General features: G+C 35.3%; 3 protein-coding genes across 11 annotated transcripts; 2 read left to right on the top strand and 1 right to left on the bottom strand.

Moving 5' to 3' along the window:
• The first annotated feature begins 175 nt into the window (after positions 1 to 175).
• LOC143146012 (uncharacterized) lies at positions 176 to 6,872 on the top strand. Of its 5 annotated transcripts, none has more exons than XM_076309952.1 (7): positions 176 to 300; positions 598 to 874; positions 956 to 1,293; positions 1,378 to 1,518; positions 1,605 to 1,667; positions 1,796 to 1,860; positions 3,517 to 5,556. In XM_076309952.1, the coding sequence occupies exons 3-7, from the start codon at positions 961 to 963 to the stop codon at positions 4,814 to 4,816; spliced, it is 1,902 nt and encodes a 633-aa protein (XP_076166067.1). In that variant the 5' UTR covers positions 176 to 300; positions 598 to 874; positions 956 to 960; the 3' UTR covers positions 4,817 to 5,556. The 5 variants fall into 5 exon arrangements, with proteins under 5 accessions (XP_076166067.1, XP_076166068.1, XP_076166066.1 ...); XM_076309953.1 differs by having other exon boundaries at positions 191 to 296; XM_076309951.1 differs by lacking the exon at positions 176 to 300 and having other exon boundaries at positions 316 to 878.
• A 1,048-nt stretch (positions 6,873 to 7,920) lies between these two features.
• On the bottom strand, positions 7,921 to 13,185 carry Saysd1 (SAYSVFN motif domain containing 1). Of its 2 annotated transcripts, XR_012991825.1 has the most exons (3): positions 12,749 to 13,185; positions 9,922 to 12,534; positions 7,923 to 9,780 (listed from the first exon to the last, which is right to left on the bottom strand). XR_012991825.1 is itself a non-coding variant. In XM_076309970.1 (2 exons), the coding sequence occupies exons 1-2, from the start codon at positions 12,911 to 12,913 to the stop codon at positions 12,208 to 12,210; spliced, it is 492 nt and encodes a 163-aa protein (XP_076166085.1). In that variant the 5' UTR covers positions 12,914 to 13,185; the 3' UTR covers positions 7,921 to 12,207. The 2 variants fall into 2 exon arrangements, 1 of the variants encoding a protein (XP_076166085.1); XM_076309970.1 differs by having other exon boundaries at positions 7,921 to 12,534.
• Positions 8,342 to 12,231, top strand: LOC143146014 (uncharacterized). Of its 4 annotated transcripts, none has more exons than XM_076309959.1 (9): positions 8,342 to 8,751; positions 8,880 to 9,133; positions 10,021 to 10,433; positions 10,510 to 10,646; positions 10,717 to 10,944; positions 11,016 to 11,197; positions 11,275 to 11,467; positions 11,542 to 11,623; positions 11,719 to 12,231. In XM_076309959.1, exons 3-9 carry the CDS (start codon positions 10,153 to 10,155, stop codon positions 11,918 to 11,920), a joined length of 1,305 nt encoding a protein of 434 aa, XP_076166074.1. In that variant the 5' UTR covers positions 8,342 to 8,751; positions 8,880 to 9,133; positions 10,021 to 10,152; the 3' UTR covers positions 11,921 to 12,231. The 4 variants fall into 4 exon arrangements, with proteins under 4 accessions (XP_076166074.1, XP_076166076.1, XP_076166075.1 ...); XM_076309960.1 differs by lacking the exon at positions 8,342 to 8,751 and adding an exon at positions 9,618 to 9,878 and having other exon boundaries at positions 8,849 to 9,133; XM_076309961.1 differs by lacking the exon at positions 8,342 to 8,751 and having other exon boundaries at positions 8,845 to 9,133; positions 11,040 to 11,197.
• Positions 13,186 to 13,569: the final 384 nt, after the last annotated feature.

Genomic DNA, 13,569 nt, shown 5'->3' with positions numbered 1-13,569 from the left:
TTATGCCACAGCACAAAGCGTCAGCACTTTGGTACAAAGAATGTAGTCACCAATAGATGGCTACAAACAACGATCGATTCTCACAAGTTCTTCGAAGAGATATAAAACTTTATAAAGAACGAAATATCCTCTTTTTTTTTTTTTTCTTTTTCTTTTTCTTTTTCTTTTTCTTTTGAAACGTCGTTTCCAGATTCCGTTAATAATTTACCCACATTTTCTGGCTTTTGGAACAATATAAAACACGTTGAAATAATATTTTCTGTCAAATTTTCCGTAAAATCTCACCGTAATAGCGTGTATGTATGTATATATTTATGTATTTATGTACATTGCGCATGTATCATTCGGTCGAAAAGGATTACGTGAATGCTTCTGATGAAGACAGAAAAATGTTTCTTTTTAAAGATGTCTAATGGAATCGAAAAGTAAAATATTTGAACGAAAGTAGTTTAATTATAAATGAGCGACGTACGTTCCACGTACACACTTATCTTTTATTTTCTACGAGTTTGACTCTGCAACAAAATTGGACGGAACAAAGATGACACGCAAACAAATTAAAATTCGTAAATATTTATGACGATGATTAATTTGTAGGAAGTTCGAAGAGTGTGTTCTCTGAGTAATTTATGAGGAAATGTGTGTGTAAACGGCAATACATGTTTCGGAGAAATGTTATATCGAATGATGGAAATTTGACAAGTACAGTGTTTTATGATGCTCGGGTGGAAATAAAGTTCTAATACAAATGAAATTTAATTAGGAATTTCTGCGCTGACTAGTGTACGCATGTAAAGTGTGAAACGCTTTTCATTTATATTTTCACACGGAATATACGTAACTATTTCTAGTGACATTAATATAATTTTTTTTAGTAAGTACGTATTTTTAAAAGTTTAATTATGTCAATGCGATATTCCACGATGAAACAACAATATCCTAAACGATATTGCAGATAAAATGGAATCTGAAAATTCTGTCATGTTGGAATCATGCGGGGAGGATTCAATCTTAATCCAAACCGTGAAAAACATGGTTACAGGAAATACAAGTGCCGAATTGGAAAGTGAGGAAGAAGGATTTTTTGTAGTGACAGATGTTCAAAGTAAAGAACAAAATTCAATAGAAGTGTCCAACGAGGAATCAGTGATAACTCAACCCGAAGAACGATTATCATGGTCCAATTTATGCAGAGTATGTGCCAATATCAATCATCATCTAATTCCAATATTTGAAGGGGAAGGATTACAACATGACTTGTGTAGTAAAATACACAAGTATTTGCCTATACATGTACGTATCTCTATAATTTTTCATATAAATCAAATTTATGTATAAAAACACTATCGGACTGATTCAAACAATCTTTTGTTACAGGTATCTGAAACAGACACGCTTCCATTGCAATTATGTTATCATTGTGCTGCGACATTATTAGCATGGCACGAGCTCCTAGAAGGATGTTTAAACGCAGAAAGACGATTATTAGAAATACAGCATGCGTTACAAGAAAAACAGGTAGATATAAAATTAATCTGTACGGTGCGTTTTCAATTAATGGTAAAAGAAATGATACATTTTTTGCATTTGTGTTGATATTTTAGAATTCAGAAGGATTGGAAGCTTGTACACAAGATACGTCAGTGTACAATGTAGTAGAATCTATTGTAAGTGTAAAGAATTTAAAACGATACTGTTTTCTGTAGAGTTTATGGTATTTCTATTAAAAGTGACAGCATTATATTTTAATGCAATTTACTTTCGTTGCGTGTGCAAATAATTTTTTTAATTGTAGCATCAACAACAGGAAACCGTGAAGGGCGACAGTTATGGAGAATCAACTGTTAACGACTCTGACAGGTAATGATTTCTTTTATTTAAAGAAAACATATAAACTGATAATACATTGAGAGTATATAACATATACAATTGAACGTGCAGAAAATATGCCCTCTGTAAACAAATTTAAACATAGTAGTTACTTATATAGAAACATGTTTCCATGCGTAAAAGTATAATAATATCTAAGTTTTTCATTCGTATACATCTAAATGCATAAAAGTATAACTAATTATATGCTATGGACAACCAGTTACCCTTAAAGAAAATTTTACATATTGACTATTCCTATTTGGAATATGGAACAAGGATTGCAATGAATTCTTTTAATCAAAGCATTTACATATAGTTCTACAAAAAAAGACTATTCCAAAGAGTCTATGCAGACATACAGAGAAAACGAAAATCTATATGTGTGTGACTATAAGATAACAGGAATTAGATTTTAATGATTGTCAAGAAAGATAATCATTCCCAAGTACCATTGATAATTGGGTTGAACAAGAACAAACTTCTGCATCGTTACACCATAACTGCAAATCCGGAGTCAAGTTTTGACTGTTTTGCAGGTCCAGTAATATGCGGACACCATTTAAGGTGTTCTTAGACACGCAGAATGTATTTTGGAAGCCATACAGAAAAAAATACCAACTACAAGAAAGAAAGCCTACAGATAGCGGAGACTACGATTCGGTATGGATCACTGTCATGAATTCAACACTTGATCAACCTGTTATAATGCCTGATCCGTTACAAAATAACGATATCAATGTAAAGGAAGAGGTTTCCCAGCTGTATAAATCAAATAGTTTAGAAAAATTGAGGCTAGCAAGTGAAACATACAAGTCGGCAGATCCTTCGCAAACAAAAAATAGAGATAAAAGGATGAAAGGAAAATGTAAACTTTGTTCCAGTGGCATGAGCAGCTCTAAAGATTCTTGTGAACATACAAAGCACAAGAGTACTGTCGATATTCAGAAATCTTATCAATGCGTTGAATGCGGGAAATGCTTTAAACTAAAAGATTCATACCTGAGACACACAAGGATTCATAGAGACGAAAGACCATTTACTTGTCACGTATGCGGAAAACAATTCCGGGATTCCGGTGGTCTTTCCAGACATTTGAAAGACGTACACGCAAAACTTAAAAATTTCACCTGCGATATCTGCGGTAAGTCTTTCGCGTCTAAAGCCACGAGAGAGGATCATCGTAGAACGCATACAGGAGAAAGACCTTATACATGCGACTCGTGTAGAAAAACCTTTAAATCAAAAGCTTCCCTATACATTCACAGTAAATTACACACAGACGAGTTTCCGCATCCATGTTCTTATTGTAACAAAAAGTTCCGTAGAAGACAGGAAATGCTAGCTCATGTTACGACTCACACAGGAGAGAAGAATTATGGTTGTGACGTGTGTTCGAAAAGGTTTAGAGTAAAATCGGAACTAGTTAGGCATAAGCTAATTCACTCCGAGACTAAACCGTTCGTTTGCGTGAAATGTGGTCTTGCCTTCCGACAAAAACGTTATTTGAACAATCACATTAAAAGCAGACACGTTGAAACTTTACAAGCATGTTAATATGCGTCTTATAATTTCCTTCTACACAGTTCTCAGACTATTCGAATAGACAGAAAACATTCAAATCTGGTACATTTATTATTTTTCCAGGTTTGGTCTACCTCAGAAGAAATCCTTCGCGGCATACTGTTCGTGGCATACGACAACGATGTGCACAAATAATATAATTCAAACCACTAACAAATATACATTTCGCAAGAAATTCAATGAAACAAATATAGAAGAAAGTGTTACAAGAAAAAGTAACGATAACAACAGCACGAATTTCTTTAATAATTCAAACAGTATAAATTTAAATATACCAGATGTGGTGCTATGTCCTAGAAATTGCTCGAACGAGACAGTACCATCAACTAAAACATACATTAGTTCACCAAAGAAACAATACATATGCAAAAACTGTCAGCATTGTTTTAAGAGAGAATGCCATCTAATGCGACACGCGACCAAATGTAAAAATAAAACGAAACACAGTATCAAGATAAAAAATATGAACTCGAAGAACGAAAGCGCATCAAAACAGTTGTACAACAGAGAAGATAAACATATAAATGACGAAGGTAGACAAAATTGGAAATTGTATCAGAAGTGTAAAAGGAAAAGACTTGAAACATATCCATGCATCTATTGCGATTACACGGCTAAAAAGAAAAAGCTACTCGAAGTTCATGCAATGGAGTCGCATCCAGAATTCATCGAGAAGAAAGACAAGAAGCTAAGATGTGTTGATCGAGAACTGGTAATGCGTGCTAAGATAGAGGTGGATGGAAAAGTTTACTATCACTGTAACCAGTGTGGTAAAAATCTTTATTCGCCATATACGTTTTTTTGGCATGTACGAATACACACCGGAGAACGGCCATACACCTGCCACCTATGTGGTAAACAGTTTCGCGTGAATCAGGGTCTAGCTAGACATTTGCGTGATACTCATGCCGGTATAAAGAATTTCCCCTGCGACATTTGTGGACGAATGTTTACCACAAAGCGCAACGCGGAAGATCACAGACGTATACACACGGGCGAACGACCGTATGTCTGCAACGTTTGCGGAAAATCGTTCAAGCAGAAAGCTTCTCTGTTCGTGCATAATCGCACTCATTCGGATGTTTTTCCTTTCAAATGTAATTACTGTGACCAGAGTTTTCGTACAAGACCGCCGCTCACAATTCACATAACTAAACATACCGGCGAGAAGCCACACGCGTGCGACATATGTGGCCGGTGCTTTCGTATCAAATACGAGTTAAAGCGTCATCGACTGGTACACTTTGATGAAAAACCGTGGCAGTGCACGGAATGTGATCTCTCATTCCGTCAAAAACGCTATCTAGTTAACCATAAGAGACTTAACCATGGTACGAATTCATTCGCGATGGTCGTAAAATAGCGAGAAAAAATTTTCTCTCTCTCTCTCTCTCTCTCTCTCTCTCTCTCTCTCTCTTTCTTTCTCTCTTTCTTCAAATGTACACGTAACGATGTAACAGTACAACTACCCTTAAACGCCGATTCAACGGAACATATATTGCCGACTAGTAACGTCAGTATGTTTAACGAAAAGTCAGATAGAATCAAAATAGAATCGGTTGTCGTCGTCGAAACGAATTCGGGAACAATGTGAGGATTGTTCTACAAGTGTAACGATTGCGGAAGAATACTTTCTACATCGTGCAACTTTATGACTCTCGAAACACTCATACCGAAGAGAAAATTTTCCTACAAGCTGCCCTGAACAGGCACACGCGTGACGTAGATACGAGAACGGACGAAAAACTCTACATGTGTGAACCTGCGAAAAATCGTTTAAACAGAAGGCATCTCTGCACGTTCACAGATCTTTCTATTTCAAAAACTTTCCCCACGAATGTCCATTATGCGATTCACGCTTTCAAAGAAAACAAGAGTTAAATAATCACATTGTCGTTTACACTGACCTGAAACCGTACTCTTGCGATATCTATAGCAAATAGTTCTGCGGCGAAGGCTGCATCATTTATCATAAACGTGTCCGTAACAATCGTGAAAAGCCATAGATCTGTCATATGTGCGACGCGAGATTCAGCCAAGAACGTTACCTGAAGAATCACGACAAGAATTTGCACGAAGCTCCGCGTTCAGTGGCATGATATCGGAATGTGTTTGTTTTGCAGGTGGAAGAACGAGTCTGATGGCGTCGCACGATTAGCAATGATCGAACGCGAAAATGCAAACGGCGAAGAGATAGAATACGTCCAGTGCACTCAATGCGATATCGTCTTCGTAAACATGAAGTATTTTATAGACCATATGAATGCTGAGCACGAGGCTCGGATGCATTATTGTCAGTATTGTAAACTAGTGTACCATGGTCGAGATAAAGACTTCGAAGAGCACATGTTGATGCATAACGATGGCGGCTATGAGGAACCAAAATATACCGCTAAAACTGAAACACTGGCATGTGTGAACAATGTAAAGAACTCTCCACCCGAAGAAGGTCCTACCGGAAATGATGCAAAGGATACGTTGCGTTATACTTGTAACTTCTGCGAGAAAAATTTTACAAAAAAATCCGAATTAAAGAAACATATAAATAAACATTCCGATGTAAATCAGATTCAAAATCCAGACGAGACGGAACTTGTAAGCAGAGCAAAACAGCTGATCAATCATCGAATCTCGTATAAGTGCGGCACGTGCAAGAAGGTTATATTCACGAAACGAGGCTTCTTGCGTCACATTCGTGTGCATTTCGACAAACGGCCGTGTAAGTGCGACTTATGTGGAAAATCCTATCGAATCGAACAAGATTTGGCTAGGCATATAAGAGATGTTCATGAAGGATTGAAAAAGTACGCCTGCGACATCTGTGGTCGTGCGTTTGCGAACAAAGGGGCGAAAGATGATCATCGCAGGATTCATACAGGGGAGCGTCCGTACGCATGTGAACATTGCCCAAAAGTGTTTCGTACATTGAATTCTATTTACATTCATAATCGTGTGCACACTGACTACAAACCTCATCGATGCTCGTATTGCGGTAAACACTTTAGAAATAGACAAAGGTTAACTCATCACGAGACCACACATACACGCATCAAAGCATTCGCTTGCGAGATTTGCGGTAAAACGTTCTCAGTTAAAGGAGAAGTTGTACGACATCGTGCGATACACAATGAAGAGAAACTGTTCGACTGCAAATGCGGCATGAAATTTGGCCAAAAGAGATACCTGAGGAACCATATAAAACAGCATCATACAGAGGCATCTTCATGGCTGCTAGAGGAGCTAGTAGAAAATAATAATTGAAGCGGCGAACGTTGAGGATAACTTCAGCCTTGGAAAATTTGTACGAGTATTATACGTATAGGATAAAATGTACAGTTGGATACGTGTACTCTATTTGTATCGAAAAAATCGAACTGGAATATTATAGATCGAAAATCGATTAAATCACATCATAGCGGTGTACTGTTTTAATCATAACCTGTCCTTGTTATTACCTGTAAAGATTGACATTTACGTACATCAAATTCGTCCAATGAATGGAATCACATTAGACGTACACAATTTAAATAAAAATAAAGTGATACGTTCAATATCAAAACTATTATAAACGGTATGAATTATACACACTCGAAATTTATTACACACACGATGAATCGTTTAGATAATTTGTTTCTGTAGTAATGTTAAAAATTTATATATGTATGCGCAAGTATCATATTCATAATTATCTTAAATTATTATGCAAACTTACTTTGATAAACAATTAGTGTATATACAATTACTGTGATAAAATTTTGTCGAGTCGTAGTGTTATCATGCTCGTGTACTCCACATTTGTAACAATGAAACAAATATAAATTAATTGAACAAGAGCACTGTAATCGAAATAGTGAATTTTTATGAAAATATCTTGGGAGTTATTTACACACATAAATTAGTTTCTTCGCGTTTCTTTTCTTTTCTTTTTTATCTTTTATATGCGTTTATTTAGATCGAGTAAAAGTAATAAAGAATCATTGTTACAAAAGTATTAAATAAAGATCTAATGAACGTAATGCATTATAAACAGAGAATATAATAAATTGTAAAGAGTCTTAGAAGAGACCAAAGGTATTTAATACTGTCACGATATACCTGAAACTTTGTTTCATTTTTTTTCTACAAGGAATTTCTTTTTTTGAAAAGTGGAGCATTAGTTTTTTAAATTTGCACGTACTTTTCGATAACTTTTAACATTCCCTTCTTTTATTCAAAGAACTATTTACATTGCTAGCAAATAACTTATTAATATCAGTACTGTTTAACAAATATCAACATTTTCTAAACATAATTTTCTCGTGCTTTTAATAAGTTGGGAAATATTTATATATTTCTCAATATATATATACACACACGCACGCGCGCACGCGCGCGCGTGAAGAACACAAAGCTGTGTCAATATGGTTATAAAATTATTACGAATATTAAAATTCCATAAATATAAAACAAATTTTACGAATTCTGATCAATTCGTTCTATTTGTAGAAATAAGAGCCTGTATTCTCTTACGCTTGGCCAATAATGCAAATGACAGTATTTTATTTATAAGTTTTGGCTATTTTTCATTAACTTTCATAGAAGCAAAAGTATGCAAAAATTTGGTCGCAAATCGTTTCGATAATACATTCACGCGTGTAAAGATTTCAATTCTATCTCAACGAAAGCAACAATTAGTGATGGAAAGATATTGAATTTTTGAAATATATGTGGAATAAAAATCGAAGAGTTACGGTTTTCTTACTGTTGTCCGAAGAAAAAAAAAATTGGGAAGATTTGAAAAAGTTTACTTTAAATCGACTCTTTCCTTGCGAGACGACAGAATACATACTTAACAGGTATAGGACGAGACAGGTAGAATCACCTAGAATGTAGTACAACCTTTTACGTATATTATAGTCGTTATATTTGTTCTATCCAATACACATGTACTCGTGTATTAACCGTGTTACCACACGGTTCGGAATGTTTCGCTCGTTGGCAAAGTGTTGAAAAATAAACGAATTTTTGTAGGCGCTCTAAGTGTCGTAAAATGGTGTTCATGTAAAAATTTATTTTTATTTTCTTGGCTTAGAGTTGCGAGCTTTCTTCCGTTTCAAGAACTGTATCGATAATTCATTTCAATTCTTTATGCGCATTTATTTTACTACAGACTCTAATAATAAAGAATTTACAAATGGATTATGTAGGATTTCTTGCCTACTGCTTTCCGTAAAGTAGGTATATAGTTGTTGAGAAGTTTTGTTTCGAATACTAGAAAAATACTGGTCATGATCCCAATACCATTAAACATTTTAAGTGGTAGGTATACGTATATTAAATATTAAATAATTTTTCTTTTTTTTTTTTTTTTTTTTCTTTTTTTTTGGAGTACGAAACAAATATGAGGAGACATCATCTTTGGATATATGATTTTTGTGTATTTTGAGATTGAAACAGCACATCTATAGTTAAACAACCTTGCGCGTGTACGTAATACATCGAAAACTATTTATAAGCGAAACACCGTCATCGTATTATTGCCTGAAATAAATTGGTCGACGTGAGGTAGCGAAGATGGTGTTACGATTGTAGATATCATTTATGCAGCATTAATCTTCCATTAGTTTTTCAAAGAAAAAGGAAACTGTTCTACGACATTACGATGGGGAATCGTCTAGTTCAAGGTTGAAGTTAGTTACACGTATGTAAATATTTCGATCGAAGACCCTGAAAAACTAACGCGAACGAGCAATCGTGGACGATTACGAATTGTTAATATTTACACGAAAGCGCACATTTAAATAATTTTAACGTTAAATAAACTATTTGGTGTATTTCGGAATATGTGATAGGACTCGAAAAGAGGTAATTCCTCTCGAAATGTTTGAAACTTTGCGTGCGTGTACGCCAGGTAGATAAATACGCGAAGTTTAGACTTACAAATTTATTAATCGAGTGCACGTGTGCTCAGTGTATTTTACATTTTCGATTTATTTCTGGGAAGGGAATCACTTCCTCCCGGACTTTATCGTGCATTTTGTGACGCTCTGTATATACAGCGATTAAAAATTATGTCCGATTACTGAAAAATATCAACGATTTTATACGATTTTATATGTACAAACATACATACACGACGGTGTTCTATAATTTTAACTTTTGATTTCATTTGCACATGCTATCAGAGATACACATAATAATCCACGTATCGGCAGAGAGGTGGAGAGCCGACGACGAGACGGATTGACAAATATATCGGTCTTGTCTCGCGCAGTTTTAAAGCAAGTGACCGACCGAAGACTGGAAGGATTCCGTTCGCGTGTTTCGTATTAACAAACTCCACGTGTTCTGTAACATTCTTAGTTTAGTTCGCTAATTTGGTCATTTAAACGAGAACAATTAATTGATAACTGCCGTAAAGAATAATATTGTTTTCTGAAAATTCGGTAATTTTTAAATAACGTTATTACATTAATAAGAACAAATTACCTTAAGCGATGTTGCTCGTTGATGTTACATTTTTGGCATCATTTTTTCTAATTCCTTCAAAAAGTCAGTGACTTCATTTTCCTTCGAAATGTCTTTCAGAAACTGAGACTTGAACAAGAACGGAGAGCCGCCTGTGGTATTGTTTAACTATGTGATAAAAAGTTGACGTAACTTATGGCCTGCGTCGATTTTTAATTTAATTGGAAGAGCGTATATCCAGAATTCTTAGAGATGCAACGGGTTCTTAGCTTTCAAATGGCTCGCGGACTCAGCGAGTCGAGCGAGTTCGTAACGAAACGTATGTGTTTTTCGTTTCTTTTTTCCATCGGTTTCATCTGTATTCTCTGTGGGTTCTTGCTTGGTCGTTTCACCACACAAAGGACCATAGAATCACACGCGGAAAAGAAACGTCTCGAATTTGCGGGAAACGGCCTCGAGAGTACCGAATACCTTCAACATTTGTTGCTCGTGCAACTAGAAAGTGCATCACTCCTCGATGCTGATTTCGAAATGTACGTTATCCTTTGGTTTTAATCTGTGAATGCGAAACGTTCGTAATACTTATCTTCAGCTGCTTCTAAAATATAGGAATTGGGAGTCTTTCAATTTGAGGGATGATGCGGTACATCGAGTACGTGGAATTCTGTCAAATATGTCGCTTATTCATCGAGTTGTGGTACATCCATCGTGCATCTTTGCAAACACTCGAGGATCCAGAGAGCCTGGTGATTTAAATTCTGCACGTTGATTTCAAATGTATCAATCACAGTGTTTCGCTCACTATTAAATGTTCAGACAGGTATGTTGTTGTATCGGCTGGCGGCGAAGGTGTTGGTATTGTTTTGGAACTGGCAAAAATTATGAATGATATTCAAAGGAAACACGGTTGGAGACCTCGTCGATCTCTTATTTTTTGTTTGATTTTGGGATCTTCGGATCCCTGTTCAGAAATACTGTCCAAAGACACCTTCGTGCACTCTAGAGTTACAGCTTATATTGTTGTACATCATCGAGCTTTACAAGGTTTGTGAATTAATTTGTATAATAAGGAAAGGAAAAACGTTTAGTATTCTATGTATTTCAATTGACCGTAGGTAATGGTCCCTTTATTGCATCAGGTTCGGACATAGTACAGTCTGTGGTTTTAGAAGCTGCTAGCATTGTAAATAATGTTGACTTTCGCAACAACCAATTGATATCTTTAAACAACATATCTTATAATAGTACAACTTCTCGTCTTGCTTTAGATATACCCCATGCAGTATTGTCATTCACAGTAAGTAAGAATAATATGCACAAATGTTTATTCGATCGTTTCTATAAAGTTTGAGATTACTTTCTGTGTAAATTTAGAACAATGGCATCACCTTCGATGAAACCGATGACAAAAGAAAATGGCGTAAAATAATTTTAGCACAAATACTTAGTCAAACTGTTTGGAGACTGTCCGAATGTTTAATTATGAAATGGAATCCAAGTCATTTCAATAAAACTGTTTCCAAAGCACTGGAGTCCGTAGATAATACTAAATTTTTAACAAACATAGGTACCTAGGATATTTAGACAATTTGAGTTTTGAAACAATTAAATAAGATTGTATTTTTGCCTTTTTTTTTTTAGATAAAATACAAGAAACTTCTGTCAAATTGTTGAACAACGTTGAAATTTTAAATGGAATGATTGATGCGATCGATAGCACCAAGTACATAATTATCATAAGATACATAAAATTGTCGTATTTACATATTTTAATATTTCAAAAGTATAAAGAATTTATCCTAATTCGTTATGTTGCAGTATACTCGATACAAGGATATTAAACGATTTGACAATGGATTTGGATAGAGCTCTTCTGTGTTCCGATGCGAAACATCGATCCAGAACCGATTGGGTAGAGTTTTTTCGACTAGATCACGAATCTTTTAACATAATCTTAACGCACCTTGACGAGATATCAAAATGTTACGAAACAGCTGTCCAAGTTTTACAAAATAAATAGAAGAAATGCAAAAGTGTAAGATATTTAAGTACAAAAATTTCTTTTAGAACAATTGTGGTAATAAATTGTCGAATAATAATTACCACTAAAAGTTTTGTTGTACACCGACATATTTTTTTAACATTTTTACTATACACTTAACATAACTTTACATTCAAGAGTTCCTATTTTTCATTCGCGTATTATTGTAAATCACATAGACGCACATTTGTACACATACAAGTACGAAACATGTATTACCCTTGTTTGCGATAAATTATTGGAATGTAAAACTTAAACGATGTACGTTAATGTATACTTCCTATACCGTATCTTATTTCTCTTTCTAACTGCGAAGCATTAAGCGTTCCTTCGATAGCTTTACAGTCTGGATTAAAAACTGAATAAGCACTGAGTTCACCTAACTTTTTTTGTCTGGTGTGAGTATTCAGCCAAATAAATATTAACGCGGATACAACAAAATATACTGCTCCGAATTCAAATTTAATCGCAATTATGTACAAGGTGGCCCATAGAACAAAGTAGAGTATGTTCATTACTTTCCTTAAGATTGGATACGACGATTGGTCCCTGTTATCGTCCGTATCTACGGTAGCTTCCACATCTTGGACATCCTGCAAACTTTAATTCTTAATCATACAGATCTTTCATTTACATTTTGTAATAAACAATACTTCGAGTTCGTTTTATGGTAAACATGTTTATTATAAGATGCAATAACAGGTTGTAAACTACTTCGTAGGGCAGTTGTTAATTTTTGCTGTGTATGATTTATAATGTACTTACTATGTATGTAGACTTCTTAGATTACGAATAACGTAACCTTACCTCGACGTCATCTGGTGATGCTGTCAGCAACGGATCTTCAATCGTTTTTTCGTTATTCCATGGTAAAGTAATTTGTATTCCGTTCTTAATTGTTTTCGTCATTTCTTCCCTGCGTTTTCGACGCCTATAAGCATCGAGTCTCTCCTTTATACCGACACTGTACATAACTGACGCGAATGTTAATTTTCTCGCTACAGTAACGCTCAACACTTGGATTACGTTACTAGGTTGATAATTCGTTTTAATAAGAAACGTCCGTTTTGCAAAACGATTGGTCGTTTATTGCGTTGAAAATCTATTTTCATGACCAATCGTTGGTCCCTGTTTCTAGCATTCTAATAGAACGTATACACAATGTATATAACTAGAATATTATATCGCTAATGTTCGCACCGTCGAGACCGCGTCGCACACATCGAGGCAAGTACACGTACAGACGCGCGTGCGCGTGTCAGCACGCGTGTAAGACGAGAAAGTAATTATCGTTGCATACATTTCAGAAATCAAGAAGATCGAGGAGTTGTTCCGAACAAAATTGAATTTACGAACGATGAAAGGAAGAGAAACACATGCGATCGATAACAATTTCGCGATTAAAATCGATCTAATACGAGCAATGCGTTCAGTTAAACGTTACTATCGATTTTGAAGTTTCTTTCGTCATTTTTTCAATCCTAGCGATCATGTTAAAAGCGATGACGAGACTACCGTACCGAAGAGGATCAAATTGTTTCTATCATGAAATAGAAAAATCGGGGAAGTCTCTCTACTCCAGTCTTCTGGATACGTTAATTAAAAAATGGCTCAGAAACTAAATTTCC

The sequence above is a fragment of the Ptiloglossa arizonensis genome, chromosome 4, assembly GCF_051014685.1.
Source record: "Ptiloglossa arizonensis isolate GNS036 chromosome 4, iyPtiAriz1_principal, whole genome shotgun sequence".
In the NCBI taxonomy this organism is placed as follows: domain Eukaryota; kingdom Metazoa; phylum Arthropoda; class Insecta; order Hymenoptera; family Colletidae; genus Ptiloglossa; species Ptiloglossa arizonensis.
Note: the sequence above shows the minus strand (reverse complement) of the source record. Positions and strands in the feature narration are given on the sequence as shown.